This window comes from Gossypium arboreum, chromosome 11 (genome assembly GCF_025698485.1).
Source record: "Gossypium arboreum isolate Shixiya-1 chromosome 11, ASM2569848v2, whole genome shotgun sequence".
Lineage (NCBI taxonomy): Eukaryota > Viridiplantae > Streptophyta > Magnoliopsida > Malvales > Malvaceae > Gossypium > Gossypium arboreum.
This window is the reverse complement of record NC_069080.1, coordinates 71,302,913-71,319,775: the sequence shown is the minus strand read 5'-3', so window position 1 is coordinate 71,319,775 and position 16,863 is coordinate 71,302,913. Positions and strand designations below refer to the sequence as shown.

At 36.0% G+C, this 16,863-nt stretch overlaps 1 protein-coding gene across 1 annotated transcript in view; it reads right to left on the bottom strand.

Annotated features, from left to right (window-relative positions):
- The window catches only part of LOC128283888 (uncharacterized), a 43,394-nt gene extending 28,389 nt beyond the window's left edge, over positions 1-15,005 (bottom strand). The window contains exons 1-2 of the mRNA XM_053021304.1: positions 14,949-15,005; positions 14,531-14,846 (exon numbers count right to left, since the gene is read on the bottom strand). Coding sequence (XP_052877264.1) covers positions 14,531-14,846; positions 14,949-15,005 — 373 coding nt within the window. The remainder of the gene's footprint in view (positions 1-14,530; positions 14,847-14,948) is intronic.
- Positions 15,006-16,863: the final 1,858 nt, after the last annotated feature.

Sequence of the window (16,863 nt, the reverse complement as noted above, 5' to 3'; positions counted from 1 at the left end):
TTTTAGCCATAACATTTTGTCCGCCCTCATGCTCATGGCCGGCCACTACTAATTGGGGGGGAAATTGACATGCAAGTCCACCCTTTTGATTTCATGCACTAATTGATCCTTATAGATTAACCTATCACATTTCAAAAGTGTCACACATAAGTCCTATTGACTAAATTCACATGCAATTTACTAAATCGAAGCTTAAAACTTTCACACATTCATATTCACATATTTTAGACAATAAATATCATATTCAAATAATTTGGTGACTCGGTTTAGTGGTCCCGAAACCGCTTTTCGACTAGGGTCACTTTAAGGCTGTCACATTCAGTGGATACTTATGACATATTAAATTAACTAACACACTCTAACCTAGTGGATTTGTAACTTGACCATCAAACTCAGTTGACTTGATAGGTTGTGACAGCCCAAAATTGACCCTAGTCGGAAGGTGGTCTCGGGACCACAAAACCGAGGCATAAAAATAATTAAAAATTTATTTTGATGCCTATAATATGTGTGTGATCATGTATGACATTTTATGATGATTGATTTAGTGTTATAAGGGTGAATTCCACAAGAAAGGACTTAGTAATGAACTTTGAAAGTATGATAGGAAATGTGTGATGACTAATTAAAGCATGCATGCAAAATAATGGACTTGCATGTCAAATTCCCTTTATAGGTGGTGGCCGGCCATGACAAGGAGGATGGGCTAAACATGTCATGAAACATGTTTTGTTGGTGCATTAGGGTGAAATAATAAACAAAGGTGTATGGGTGATAAAAAATGAAAAAAATGTGTGTGAGTGTGGTAATCCCCCATTGCCGTGAGTTGTAGAGAAGGAAAGAAAAAATTTTGTTCATCCTTTCTTTGAGCCAAAACTAAGGAAGAAGGAGGATTTTTGCTTCATGCTTGGTTTGGAAGAGATCTAGAAGGAGATTTGGCTAAGTTTGCATCAAGATTAAGGTATGTATGAGGTTGTGTTAGGAGTTTCATGCATGTTTTGGTTGCTAACTTGATGTGCATGTTAGCCATGGCTCAAATCTTTGTTAAGCCATGGAAATGGTATTTGGCCAAAGTTGTTATGGTGATAAAGCCATTGCATGCTAAGTGTGAAGCTTGATGATGATGCATGCAATGATGGATTGTCTACTCTTGAGTAAGATTTTGAGCTTTCTTTTGTTTTATCATGATTGAAGTTGAAAAGGAGCATGATTGTCATATTCGCCATGATGCATTCATGAGCATGGTTCATGCTTCTTGCATGTTAGTTAAAATTTGTGTTTTGGATGGCTATGGACACCTTGAAATTCGCCATGCTCATATATGTATATATATGTTTGCACATGATGTTTTGGTTATGAAGGAAGTGATGAATAAGTTTGTTTAAAGAAGAAGATGTTGAAGAATAATTGTGAAATTGTAAGCACATTCTGCCTAGCACACATATGAGTGCTTGATGCTATATTGTAAGTTTTGAGCTACAATATGCAAAGCATTAACTAGTAAAATGCATGCTGTTTTTGTGTGGTATTAAGTGCATAATTGGCCTCAACATGGACAAGTATATTCGGCCTTGGGTAGCCTATTGAAGGCCTTAGCTCTTCCTTGATGCTCGAATAAATTGTATTGAATTGCTTGATGTAGTATAAAATGTGCATGACCATTGTGTATTCAAGCTAAAGGGTGGCCATATGACCATTTAAATTCCTTGTCATATTCGCCATAAGCTAGCACAATGAGGTTTTGATAAGTTGAATTTGTTTGAATTAGCTCAAGAGCTAAGAGGGCCACAATTGGACAAGGGAAGGAAAAAGTAATCGAATAGCCGTAAAAGCCGCTCGACAACATCCGAGGTAAGTCCTCAAGAAGTGACCTTACTTGAATTATGTGGAATGAAATATGGATGTATTGATTATTGATTTATGTGTATGAGTATTGAATGATACCCGGCTAAGTCCCAAGGCGATTATGTTAGTGATTATAATTGTGTTTGAGCCTTAGTAACGAAAATAAATATGTATGTCCAATGATTATTGATGTATGTGTGCATGAGAAATTGAATGATATCCGGCTAAGCCCAAGACAATTATGCTGGAAATTATAACCGGGTTAAGACCAAGGCAATTGTGCTAGTGGCTACATCCGGCTATGACCAAGGCATTCGTATGAAGTCATTCTATCCGGGCTAAGACCAAGGCATTTGTGCAAATCGTGATATCCGGGTTAAGTCCGTGAGGCCTTGGTGCGGGTTACCATAACCGGCTATGTCCCAAGGCGATTGATCGAGTAGCGACATCCGGTTAAACTCCGAAGGTATGTGATTTGAAAATTATAAGCTTGCTGGAAAATTTCAGCTAATGCACTTGTGAAATTTCCCAATGACAAGGTAAGTGCGGTGTGTGCTTATGCGCTAGGAGTAAGAGCGTGTGAATATCCGCTCCTATGATGGAACGAGTTATCGGCCTTAATGAAGCCGTTATTTGTGTATGAACATAAGAGTTGGGATGGTGAAGTAAGTATGATTATGTGAATGTGCATTAATGAAATGATGCATTTAACTATGTGAATGTATTGCTGTAATTAGAGTTGATTATATTCCTTGAGACTTACTAAGCATAAAATGCTTACTCCGCGCTTTGCTCTCGCAGTTTTCTAGATTTCGCCGATAGCAATCGGATTCGGGATCGTTGAAGTCGAAGTCATCCACACTATCAAGCCCCCATTTTGGTATAAATTCTTGGTTGAACTTGAAATGGCATGTATAGGACTACCCTTGTTGGTTTAAATATGTTATGATGTATATGTATACGGCCATGCGAAAATGGCTCGTAATAGTGAAGTATCAACTTAAACTATTTGCGGTTTGTATATATATATATGGTGTCATGATGTGACTATGAATTGAAATGGGAATGTTGGTCACATGATCAGCCATTGGCATGGTTAAAATGATCATATGTGGACCTATGTAAGGCAAGACTAGTTGGTTCATGGAGACTACAAAATAGGTAAGACCTACCTTAAAAACAGATGCTGCCAGCTGCAGTAACGTGAATGTGAAAAATCACCAAAATTTGTAGGAATGGTATTAAATAGTGAATCAGCTATGTAAATGAACATTGATGAGTCTATTTTCATATGGAAGAAACGAAATGGTCATAGGAGTTACATGTTAAGAGATATTAAAGCTATTGTGAGACAGGGCCAGAACGGTTTCTGGGTTCCTGTCGCAACTTTAAAATTTACTATAAATTATCCAGAAATAATTAGGAGACATACCTTATATGTACAGATTCCATTTTGAGTCTAGTTTCATTAGAAACAAACGGAACCAGCATTAAAGCCCTGTACAGAGAGATATTCAAGTTATACCGCGCAAAGGTCAGAGCAGTCGATCCCTGTAACATGGGTGACTTTAACTAATAAACTGTACCAATTGGCCCGACCAAAAATTCTAGAAATAAATCCATGGATGGATATATGAGTCTAAATTCAGGGAAAATTTACGAAACCAGTTTCCGAGTTTTGAAACTCGAGATATGATTTTTAAGGCGACAGTGACGCAGTTTTTCCAGCCTGACTGGAAATGCCCAATGGATGGGCAAAACAAGTGAACTTGGCTTGCTAACCCCTCGTGTCCGACACCAGCGATGGTCTCGGGTTCGGGGTGTTACATAGGTAAATTCTTATCCATTACTAATGTAGTACAAATATACGAGTGAGTTGACCCAAGGTCAATGAATGCATATACAACAACATCAAAGAGATAGAATATACAAGCAATAACGTTAGGCACGACAACTTCCTCTCTAGCTCAAATAACATATGTCCGTACAGGTGCTTGAACTTCAGATCGGGCAACTGTACCTTTGGTTCGATTGCGATTTGCACCCATATTACTGCTCTGACCAAGACGTTTACCTTTCTGAGGTGCCAATATCTATTTATCACATTGCTCTTCATTGTCTACTGCTACTCTTGGACAATTCTGCAAAAAAATGATTAGTTGAGCCACATTTTTTAACACGCACCCAGTTCAGTTCTGCATTCATTGGTGTAAATTTTTTGTAATGTTTACAAATCAACTTAGGATTATTTCAAACACTTCCTACACTATTGACATGCTTAACTGGATTTTTAGAATAATGTTGTATTGATTTGTTTCTACCTAGAAACTTAGATGCTGAAGTGTCATGATTAAACTCTTCTTTTGTTTAATTTTACGACGGTGCAGAGAATGACTTAGAAAAGCCTCTTTTGTTAAATTACCAAGCTTTCATTCTATTTGCTTTTTATTATTTAAACTTCTTCCATATTTTGAGCCAGATTAAATAGAACTACAAACTGTCAAATTTCTGTCCCTCTAATCATCATTCTAATTTTTTCATTTAAACCATCTTCAAAACGGATACCCATTTCTTCCACATTTGTCACAATTTCCCAAGCATAGTTGTTGAGGTGTAGAAACTCTTTCTTGTATTCAGCTACTGATTTATTCCATTGCTTTAACTCAAGAAATTCTTTCTTTTCTGATCCAGGTATCATTTGTTGACATACTTCTTTTTAAATTTAGACTTGAAAAAGTCCAAGTTAATTTTTCCCCTCAGTACTACTGCTGATAATGTTGACCACCAGTTGTAATCTGTGTCCTTAAGTAAAGACACAACACATCAAAGATAATCACTAGGAGAACAGGCCCTTTCATCAAAGACTCGCTGAATATATTCGATCCAATACTCAGCTTTAGCCAGATCATCTTTCGCTCTACCCCGGAACTCTTTAGCACCACATTTTCCAACAACGCGTCTTAGTTGTTTGGGGTAGTGGAGGTATCACAGGAGGTACAATAGGGGGTGGAGGTTGTTGAGCAACTAAGTTGGCTCGCATAAATTCCATGAACCATTGACCCATTAAACCGAAGAAAATGTTTTTAACCTCAATTTTAAACATTTGTGGAAATGGTAAACTATGACTTGCTACTTGTTCATTAGTCGAGATATTACTATTCACTTCATTAGTCTTAATACGATCAGACTCTAACAAGATCTTAAAAATCTATAAGAAAATTAAGGGTTAGATTAGATCAATAATATCACACTATCACAGGTTTATATGGCATGTAATTTCTACACCTCAAACATGCTATGTTTAGCCCAGGAACGACTAAATTGTAGATTTGATACCACTAAATGTAACATCCTTAACCTATTTTCATCACCAAATTAGGGTTACAAAGTATTACTGTATAATTCAGAACATCTCAATTCAAATTGAAATAATTATACAAATTTCTATTATCATTCAATAACTATTTTAAATCAAGTAGGAAATACATTTATGGACCTTAAATCGAGCGTATAGGGCCCTAAAAATAACTTGAAAATAATTAGGGGTCATTTTGGCTATGTGGCTACTTCACACTCCCGTGTACATTGGTTGCATAACTAACTATGCCCATGTAATATAAGGTTACATGGTCGTGCGGCTAGACTGTGTAACTTACTATGACTGTAGCTCAGGGTCACACGACCGTGTCACTAGGCCATGTAAATCTTTGTGCCTGTGTGGACCAACCTACACTGAAAACAAATACTGCACACGACTTTGTGAGCAGGTTGTGTATGACACACGATCGTATGACAGCCCATATGTCCCTTAAAAAGTTTGCTAAATAAAACACATTTTCATCCAAAACTTAGGCACCAAGTGAAATCACAACCAACCACTTTCATATATTAAAAACACAGTTAACAAGCCTAAAACATTCATCTTAAGTGCCTAACCAATGTGCCCTCATTGACACCACAATTCAAACACCTAACAATGCACAACCAAAGCTATGTTTCATGTCAAAAGCATTCACAAAGTAGTTTGCATTTAATCTCATAAACTAACTTACATTCAAGTCAAAACTTACCCTTTCTCTAGTCATTCATTCATATTCATATGTACCACAACTAAAGCACCTATATAAGGTTTACACCAAGTGCCCAAATAGCATAACAATACTATGAACATACAATGTCTAGAACATGATCACATATAACTATTGCAAACTATAAAACTCACTTCATCCATCTAAACATTACCATATATATGTGTAACGCTCGGGTTTGTGTAAGTGTGCATAGTCGTTATCAAGTAATAAGTAAGTATCTAGTTATCGTCTCGATAGGGATTGTATTCATGCTAAGTCACTCAATTATAAAAATACTATTAACAACTTGGTAAATAGATAAAATTACGTAAAATTAATCTAGATGCAATGATCCCTAATGTGATTTATCCTAACATGCAGCTATATGAATGAAATAGATTTTAGCAAAATTAACACAATAAACAACAATTATAACTTAAATAACCTAGGACAATTACTTTAATTAAACTCAAATTATTATCAACATGCTTATCAATATTCAGAAAAACATTCCATGGCAACTTGATCTTTTATGAGTTTGGAAACCACATTAGGTCCTTTAGGAATCTTTTACTTAGTAAATATGCATTTTACTGATCCTTATTTACTAAGGTTTTCTTAGTATTCGTGCGAGGTAACAGGGACGTGTTAGGTTTGAAACAGTTTAATCACACAAATTGAAAAACTATGCAGATAACAGAGCCTGGTTAGGGTTGTTATGTAACCTGCAATATAATCGGGTTAGGATCTAAATTGAGCATGCACATTTCAATTATTTGTCCATTAGCCATTGTCTGGTTAGGATCACTCAGCTAATTCAGGTGCATTTCAATCACGTATGAACGAAATATAGACTTGATTTTAATTGAAAACATGATCGATTGAGGCAGAAACATTATAAGCATGAATCAAATAATTATTATTTAGTCAAAGCAATCATCCTAACTTAAATAAAATTAAGCTATCATTGTTGTAAACAAGAACAGTAAACACATAGCAAACATTTTTTATTTAAGTTAAAGAAAAGAAAGATTAAACCCAAATTAAAGTGGCTGTCACCTAAGACTCTGACTGACGAGGGCTCCTTCGTTCCTTCGCTTTGCTCCTTTGTTGATGGTTCTCTCGAGGCAGCCAACCAATGGCTCTTTAAGAGGATAAGTTGCTAAAATCCTTATGCAAAGATGATGATAGGCATGAGGAGAAAGAAAGCTAAGAGAGTTAAGGGAAGAGAGAATGATGAATGAGTGAGGATGATAGATAAGTGAGAAATAGGGTCTTATTTATAGGGAGGCAAGATAGCTAGTTTGCTAAAAATAAGAGTGCCCATCATTTGAAACTTCAGCCAAGAGTGGTCGGCCATGATTTGTGGGACTGTGGCTGATTTTTTCTTGATTTAAATGCCACAATTTCATCGGGATCAAGACTCGGTCAATTACAAATCTCTAGGTAAATCATTGATTTCTTCAACTCTTCAAGGACCTTGTGTGATTAAACCAAAATTTGATTTATGAACATCCACATGCAGCCAAATTTTGGGTTGACTTGGTCCTCCATTTGGATGGTTTTGTAATCAACATAAAGCTCTCGACACGTCCAACAATAGTAGATAATTTAGAGGACCAAAGAATATAATTTAACCACTTTAATTAATCAATTTACTTAATTAATTAAGACCCAATTTGTTAATGAAATATATTAAAATAAATTATTAAATATAACTTTATATTTTATTCTTTAACTTAATCATGCATGGCCCATTGTATAGCTTGAAAATATAATATGCCTAAATTAATATAAAAGAAACCATTTTCGCTTGAAAACTATATAATAAAGCATAAAATCAAATTTTAATAATTTCTATGTCCCAATTTCTTATTTTCATATATTTCATTAACTTATTAAACAATTACTTGGTTTTAATAATGAATTTAAGTAAAAATCCTATATATTTTTCTGTTTACGCACCCCCAAACTTAAATCATTGCTCATCCCGAGTAATGCTCATGCACAGCACAAGGTTGCTAAAGCAAAATTGCTAAAAGTGTAAGCAGCATCAACTCTTGCCCCATAATCATGTATTAATAAATTCATACTCATAGATCTTCTTTAGTAACAAGAAAATCATACGCAAACATTTTGAAAATTTTATACCAAGTTTTAAGATATGACAACATGAATCATAGTATGTATATATGTCACAGTCATAGATAATATTCTTCATTCAACATAATTTCTCCTCAATCAAGCAAAACAATCATAAGGCTTATTTATGATCTTCATATGTTGAACTTAGTACTTTCTCTCCACTAATGTAAGTGACATAATCATCAAATCCATAGGTCTTTTATAAGGTTATAATGGGGCTCGGCTAGAGGTAAGGTTTTAAGAAATACGACATTTCGATTTCAAAATCTTAACCTTTAACTTTGTATTGGATTTCTCAAAATTCCACCTTTTTCTTTAAGTGATCCCTTGGAATACCCCTAAACTTATTTTGAACTCATGCTCGTACATTTTTCTTTGGGGAAATTAAGCAAACTTTTCTTTGTTCTCTTTTTTTTTTATAAGCATGAGCACATACATCCTGTAACGGCCAAAATCCCAAAAACCTTGTTACAATTGTTTTTCATGTGTTGTGGCATGAAAGTATGTCTACTTTAGTGGTTTAGTACTCTGGGAGTATCTAGGAAGCCAGGGGTTCAAGCCTTGGCTTGAGCAAATGTTTTCTTTTTAAGGTTAAACCCCTACTTTTAGTCAGTATGGTTATATGCAGAACTTGTTTAAAGCATGACAAAGTGAGCATGCTAGCCTAGTGGTAAGGGGCGTGTTATTACAGCTATGAGACTTGTGTTCAAGTCCTGCTGCATGCAAAGGGTGTTTATTTTGCTACTGTGCCTTGTAAGTGACTGAATGGTGGTGGGACTCTGATTTAGTGGGTAGTTGGAGTGTTTGAGGAAAGGTGGTGTGTGTGGCGAATGTTGGGGAGTTTGAAGGGGTTTGAACTGGTCGGTTATGGGATATGTTGAGTGATTTTGGGAGAAAATTTAGGGTGGTTGAGAGGTGTGTGAGTAGTGTGCCGAATATGGAAAATCCTTGGTACCAATTCAGTCTGTGGCATTGATTGTTAAAATTATCTGGGTTTCCTCTCTTCTCATTTCTGCCGCTAGGTTGTTTTGGAGTTTTTCTTCTGTTGTTATCTGTTTGTGCCGATTAGGCAATTTTTTTCTCCCCATTCAGTATCGAAATAATTCTGCTTCACTTTCATTCTAACTTTTCCAAACACTCTTCTCCTCTTTTCTATTTCTCTGATTCTTTTCCTTTTCACGTGGCTACTTAGACAAACACCTATCTCATATCTCTCTCTTTTTGCTTCCGATGGTGGCAAGTGCTCACTGATCTTTTTGGGCTCGGGCACTCATGTCTTCTACTCTCCCTCAATTGTTCTTTGTTGGCTGAATACTGGTAAAGAATCCCTGTCTTCATTTTGTTGTTTCCCTTTCGAGTTTCTCTTTCTGAACATCATTGTTTTATCTCTTTCTTAATACCGATTACCCCTCCTTCTTCTATTTACTCTTTCAGTTTAATTCTCATTTTCGATTTGGAGAACGTTACGATATTGATTTGTATTCGGTTCTATCATTGTAGTAAGCAGATAGAGTTGTTATAAAGATTCTTATGTTACTTTACAATGGTGATATAGGTGGTATGAAAATGCAAGAGAGACTATATTATATTTCATATTTGGATGTATTAACAAAAAGGGGTTGTGGTTTCTATAGGTGGTGTTTGAGGTTGTTTTGGCACGTCTCCAAAAAGCCAATGGGTTGATTACAGTTTGTTTTGGTAAGAAAATACGTTAGATCTGGGACTTCGTTAGTTGTTTAAAGACAGAAATCAAGTAACTAAATAGGTGTTATGTTGATTTGGTTCAGGTACAAGAGCATTAGGAGCAAGGTTCACTTCAAATGCTTCAGGCGTGTGAACACTGCTATTAGATGTAAAATTGCTAAGGTTGAAAAGCCAAAAAGCTGAAAGACTAAAAAGTTGAAAAGTGGGTAGACGACACCACACGCAGTGTGGGGTGTGTGTGTGGCAGGCCGTGTATCAAAACATGGCCGTGTGGTCGATAAGATGGCCATGAGCGTTTTCATGGGTCGAAACGAAATTGGGCCACTTTAGGCGAAACTGGGCTGTGTAGGCCTAATAGGCTGGGGCCCCATACGAAAAAATCGCACAAAGTGCAGTAGATTGTGGGCCAAGTTGTGTAAACTACACGATGAAGGCCATTTTTGGGCTAAGTGGGCCATATGGAAGTATGGGCCCATATGGGCCCGCAATATGGGTTGAAGGCCCATTATCACTGTTTGACTATTAAGGTTGCATGGGTCGCCTAAGACGACAGTGGACCAACTGTTGGGTCAGTGAGTATACTTAGACCCTATACTAATGAAATGACCATTATACCCTTGCGGGGCAAATTGACTGAAACACCCCAGTATTATGTATGATTGTTTTTGAGCATGACATTTCTGCATACACGTATGATATTATGTTACATTACATGGGGTCGGATAGATGATTTTGGAGGAAGTGTACTAAAAGGCTACGAGTCAATTGCTGGTAGCTCTATTGCAAATACTGTTTTAGTACCAAAATCAGTATGACTTGGTGTGTAGGGTTGCATTGGTGGATTTTATCCCCACATGGTGTGTAGGGCTAGTACGGAGATGGTGTGTGGCGGTTGGATTGGGTAGGATTCTTTGTTTGCATACTGTACTGAAATGGGTTTAGGCCTAGACTGATATTGTTACTAAAAAGGGGCTGAGGCCCCAACTAGAACTAACGGGCTTAGGCCCAGATTGTGTTTACTCAAATTGTTTGTTATTTTGGGATTTCACACACTAAGTTTTCGTAAACTCACCCATCTGTTGTCTGTGCAGGAAATCCCCAAGCTTAGACGGATCAAGGTGACGAAGGACTCGAAGGTGGTCACTCACCATAGTAAATTTATTTAATATACTTAATTTAGATTTTATTTGGGTTTTTGTTATGTAATAAGGCATTTTAAAGCTTATTTTAATTTGGGGTATTTAATTACTTTAATTTTTGCCTGTTTGTAATAGGACTCATATTTTTAAGAAAGCACAAACCAATGATTTTTTTTCTGAAATCATCACGCTTACGCCATATGTTTTAAAAGCTTCCGCAACAAACACTGTTTTAAAATTGAGAAACTAGTGTAATTAATATTTTTCTTAAATAACTTGAGTTTTCACAAGGAACTAGTCATCCTAACCTTTTATTTGGAGTGCAAAGAAGTTTTTATGAAAAATGGATTTTTGTCAATTTGTGTTTTGAAAAACACTCCAATGTCACATCACAGATTCAGCCTTAACGTCTAGGCTGGGTTTGGGGTGTTACACAACTTCTGAAATTTTCCTCAAATGTCTTTCACCAAGACAAATTTAGTTAAGATGAGTGCACAAAATTAGGATAACTTCAAAAGATGGAGATATGGCTTGTAATGTAGGTTCATTGCAATAAATAGGCATTTTAAGCTTAAAATTATAGTTTCGAGGGTCTAATATCATAAGGTGGGCTTGAAAAGGCTCAAATGATCCAAAGAAAATGGTGCCTATATCATATTAGATTTTTATGTCTCCTAGGATTTCGCCTCAAGAAAGTTACTAAGTCAATTCTAAAGATATAAACCTTCATGCATGTCTAATCTCAAAAGAAACTAAGTTTTCATGGCAAACATTACCTAAGACTAAGATCATATAAATATTCCTTTCTTCGTGATAACATACAATCACTTAGATAAAATCATCATTCATGCTTGCATACAAGCTATCTCATTAACAAAAAATTTCTCTAAACATTCATTTATTAAAACATACTCATGAAGAAATGATTGAAACATACTTGAAAATTTTAAAGATTTTGAGCTAGTATTTGCCTTACCCCTTAAAAAGAAGCAATGTGCTCACCGCAAGGACAAAGTAATGATTGAAAACTGAACACCGGTAGGGTTTAAAATAAAGAGAGGTGTAAGATCGCTTAAATACCAAGTCTTTCCTCATAATCCAATCCTTGACTTGTTCATTCCCATTACCACATCAATTAGTCTTTTTCTTTTTAAAGAAGCATTTATTCATGCTTGCTATGTTTTATTTTGCGAAAGTAAATCCTAGTTGCTAAAGAAATAAATTCCTAAAGACCTAAAATAAATATAAAAGACAAGAATCCCCCTTTTATTTTTCTAACTCATCCCCTTGTCTTCTTTAGCTCCTTCTCCGCTTGTATAATCAGTATCTTCCAACCATGTCACAAAGATAGCATCTGGGAAGTCGGGAAGAAAAGTGTTAGAGATATTCTTAAAAGTATTTGAATAGAATCATCTCTAATTTTTCATATTTCCAGAAGTTTGTTGTTGATTGTGCATGAACTTGTACATATCCATCAAAATTGACAACTCGATTTCCTTGAAGTACTTGCGAAGTTGGCATGGCAGTTGTATATTCAGTTCAACACTTAGCTTGACTGATTCCTCTTCCGCTCAACCCTTGGTTTAGGGTTTTCAGATCCTTCAACCTGGTTTAGGACTGTTTGATTCCTTATCAAATTCTTCTTCTTGATGTTCAGAACTAATTTAGTTTCAGTTTCATTTGTTGACTCTTTGAATCTGCTCGGTTGGTTCATTTTGCTCACCTTGATTCAGCTCATGCACCTTCTCTAGTAACCTTTCAAGATCATGACTTGTAATCCACCCTTGGACATATCACCCTTCAAATTTGCTTGTGCTTTAACATGGGCCCTTAAGCAAAGTAAAGTGATTAATGATGGAAATAAGCACTTCTGTCTTCTTTTAGCACGTCATAAATCTCCTTGAGAATAATTTTCCTAACATTAATGGACTTTTCTGTCAAGATTGCATATAACAAGAGTATTCGTTCTATCGAGATGGTGGAACTATGTGAGATAGGCATAAAACTGTAGTGAACAAAATAAAATTATACCTTTGCTACTGGTTTTAGGTATCCCCTTCGGCAAGAATGGCTCCCATACTTTCTTATAATCCATTGAGATCTCGGATATGTCACAACATCAAGCACTTGTTGAAGAAAATCCCAATTGATATTATTCATCATAGGGTAGTACTCATTTTCTTCAACATCAGGTAAGTTAAACAAATCATTGATGGACTTAGAAGTAAGAGGTACCTTTTTATTCCAAACGATGACCTTAGTAGCATCTTATGTGGTCAAACTTGCATAAAACTTTTAGACTAGTTAATCATCGAGAAGTGAACGAGAATCACAAAATCGTTCCCACTTAAGAGTGTTGATTGTCTTTCTAATTGGCACAGCGACAACCATCAAATCATTACTCCTAAAATAAAATCCTTTTTCCGGCATCATAGGTTGATGCTTGAAAATTGAATCAAATCTCTCTTTTATTCTTCATCAATCACAATTGGGTTTTCAGAAGTAGTCTTTGATGATCTATTCTTTTGCGAGACATGGTATTTTCCTGAAAATTTAGCAAAGTTCTGCTTACAGGGGAAGAAGAGAAATCAGCAAGTGGGTAGGATTTGCTTCGGTGAACCTTGCAACGACGAAGAGGTTGCAACGGTGATAGCGGCTACATGCGATAGTGACGTTGATGCTCCGGTGATTCTCTTGTGGCGGCACTAGGTGGTTTTGGAAAAAGAAAAGAAATGGGCTAGGGGTTTCTTTTGGGATTTGAGCCTAGCGGCACAAGAAGGAAGTTTAGGGATTTTTAGGTTTAAGCAAGTTGTTTTAAGGGATATAAAAATTAGTAAAATGAAGACGGGTATAGGGAAAACTAGGGCAACATTTAGCAAAAATTTATCTACATTAAGGGCAGCAAGCAATGGAAGTGGCGGCAATAGGTGTGGAATTTTCCCTCCTATTTGCTGTCTTCGGCCACAAATTCAAACTATATTTACAAACTTATTCAACAAATAGAAACTTATTAGTACTTGGGCCAAATTTGACCTCCTTTATTAATATAAACATTTTTTAAATTAAACAAAATAAATTAAACTAGAAAAAAAAACATTTTAAATCTTAATTAGAAAATTTCTTCTTAACAAATTACATTAAATTAATTCCTAGGAAAGTTTGGAGGGGTCACAGCGGTCCTGCTTAAGTTCCAATCTCCTTAGATAGAATTAATTAAATGTACTAAATTACAAAAATAAATTTTAATTATTTATTTATTTACAAAATGAGTTTATAAAAAATCAAGGGTCTGTTAATTTGAACAAGGATTCAACTTGCTCAACGTCACCATCCTAATAATGCTTGAGACGTTGACCATTAACTTTAAACGTACCTCCATAATTATCATATATTTCAATAGCTCCGTAAGAATAAACTCGATAGATGGTATAAGGTCCTTTCCATCGGGATTTCAACTTCCCAGGAAATAACTTCAGCCTTGAATTAAACAACAAAACCTTCTGGCATTCTTTAAACTCGCAAGGTCGTATATGACTATCATGCCGTCTTTTTTATCTTTCTTTACATATTTTGGCATTCTCATAGGAAAACAACCTCAACTCTTCCAGCTCATCTAGTTGTAACAACCTTCACTCACAGGTTGCTTAAGATCAAAATTCAACTTCTTCAAAGCCCAGTGAGCTCTATTCTCCAACTCTAATGGGTAATGGCATGCCTTCCCAAAAACTAACTGATAAGGAGTCATTCCTAATGGTGTCTTAAATGCTGTTCGATAGGCCCATAATACATCATCGAGCCTTCGAGACCAATCTTTTCTACTAGGGCATACTATCTTTTCAAGGATACCTTTGATTTCACGGTTCACTCTTTCAACTTCCCCATTAGATTGAGGGTGATAGGCAGTAGCAACCTTATGCTTCACATTATATTTGTCAAGCAACCACTTAAGCCATTTGTTCACAAAGTGACAACCTTCATCACTAATAATAGCTCTTGGTGTCCCAAATCGTGTAAACAGATGCTTTTGTATGAATCGCATGACTACCTTATCATCATTTGTAGGGTATGCTCCAGCTTCAACCCACTTAGATACGTAGTCCATAGCAACTAAGATGTAATTGTTCCCATATAAAGAAGGAAACGTGCCTAAGAAGTCAATGCCTCATACGTCGAATAACTCAATCTCCAAAATATTTGTTAAGGGCATATCATTCCTCCGTGATATATTTTCAGTTCTTTGACAACTATCGCAGTTCTTCACATAAATATAAGAATCTTTAAATAGTGTAGGCCAAAAGAAACCTGCTTGCAAAATCTTTGTTGCAGTTCGTGCACCACCAAAGTGTCCCTCACTTGGAGATGAATAGCAATGACATAAGATCTCAGCAATCTCACTTTCAGCTACACATTTTGGATTATATTATCTGCACATTGTTTAAACAATAATAGGTCCTCCCAAAAATAATACCGACTATCATGATGGAATTTCTTCCTTTGTTGGTATGTCATTTCTTGAGGAATTATTCCACTTGCAAGATAATTGGCAAAATCAGCAAACCAAGGTGTTTCATGAATTTGACTCAGCTCAAATAAGTGCTCATCTGGGAAATTCTCGTTGAAAGGCACATGTGATCGAGTTACCTCATCTTGTTCCAACCTTGACAGATGATTAGCTACTTGATTTTCAATACCTTTTCAATCTTGGATCTCAATTCTTGGAGTAAAAGTATCCAACGAATTAGCCTCAGTTTCGTATATTTCTTCGTGAGCAAGTATTTAATGGCTGCATGGTCAGTAAATACTGTAACTTTGGTACGTATAAGATATGAGAGGAATTTGTCAAAAGCAAAAACTATTGTAACATCCTGAATTTGGGGCCTAGAAGAGTTGGGTTTTGAGTCTGGGATTCGAATAGAAGAAAACCTGAATAATTAGGAAGTTTTAAATATTATCGTTTCAGAAAAAAAAAATATTAGTTGTAATGCCTTGATTTTCGGGATTTTTTGGGTTTTTGTGATTTTTAGTAAATCTTGAAATTTTCATGTTCTAAATATTGGAATTATGTTTAAATGTGTTAGTAGACCTTTAGAAGGCCCAAGACTAAGCTAAACACGGTAAAATATCAAGGTGGGATTTTTAAGTGAATAGGAGATTTGGTTAAGTGGGCTTTTAAGAAGAACTGCGTAAGTTATGACACAAATGAGCCTTTGGTAACGTGGCTAAGTGACGCCATGTAACACCCCGAACCCGAGACCATCGCCGGTGTCGGACACGAGGGGTTAACAAGCCAAATCCACATATTTCGCCCACCAATTGACATTTCCAGTCAGGCTGGAAAACTGCATCACTGTCGCCTTAAAAATCATATCTCGAGTTTCAAAACTCGGAAACTGGTTTCGTAAATTTTCCCTGAATTTATACTCATATATCCATCCATGTATTTATTTCTAGAATTTTTGGTTGGGCCAATTGGTACAGTTTATTAGTTAAAGTCACCCATGTTACAGGGATCGACTGCTCTGACCTCCGCGCGTTTCAACTTGAATATCTCTCTGTACAGGGATTTAATACTGGTGCCGTTTGTTTCTAATGAAACTAGACTCAAAATTGAATCTTTACATATAAGGCATGACTCCTAATTCTTTCTTGATAATTTATATTAAATTTTTAAAGTTGCGACAGGGGACCCAGAAACCGTTCTGGCCCTGTCTCACAATAGCTTTAATATCTCTTAACATGTGATCCTATGACCGTTTCGTTTCTTCCATATGAAAGTAGACTCATCAAGGTTCATTTACATAGCTTATTCACTATTTAATACCACTCCTACAAATTTTGGTGATTTTTCACATTCACGTCACTGCAGCTGGCAGCATCTGTTTTTAAGGTAGGTCTTACCTATTTTGTAGTCTCCATGAACCAACTAGTCTTGCCATACATAGGTTCACATATGATCATTT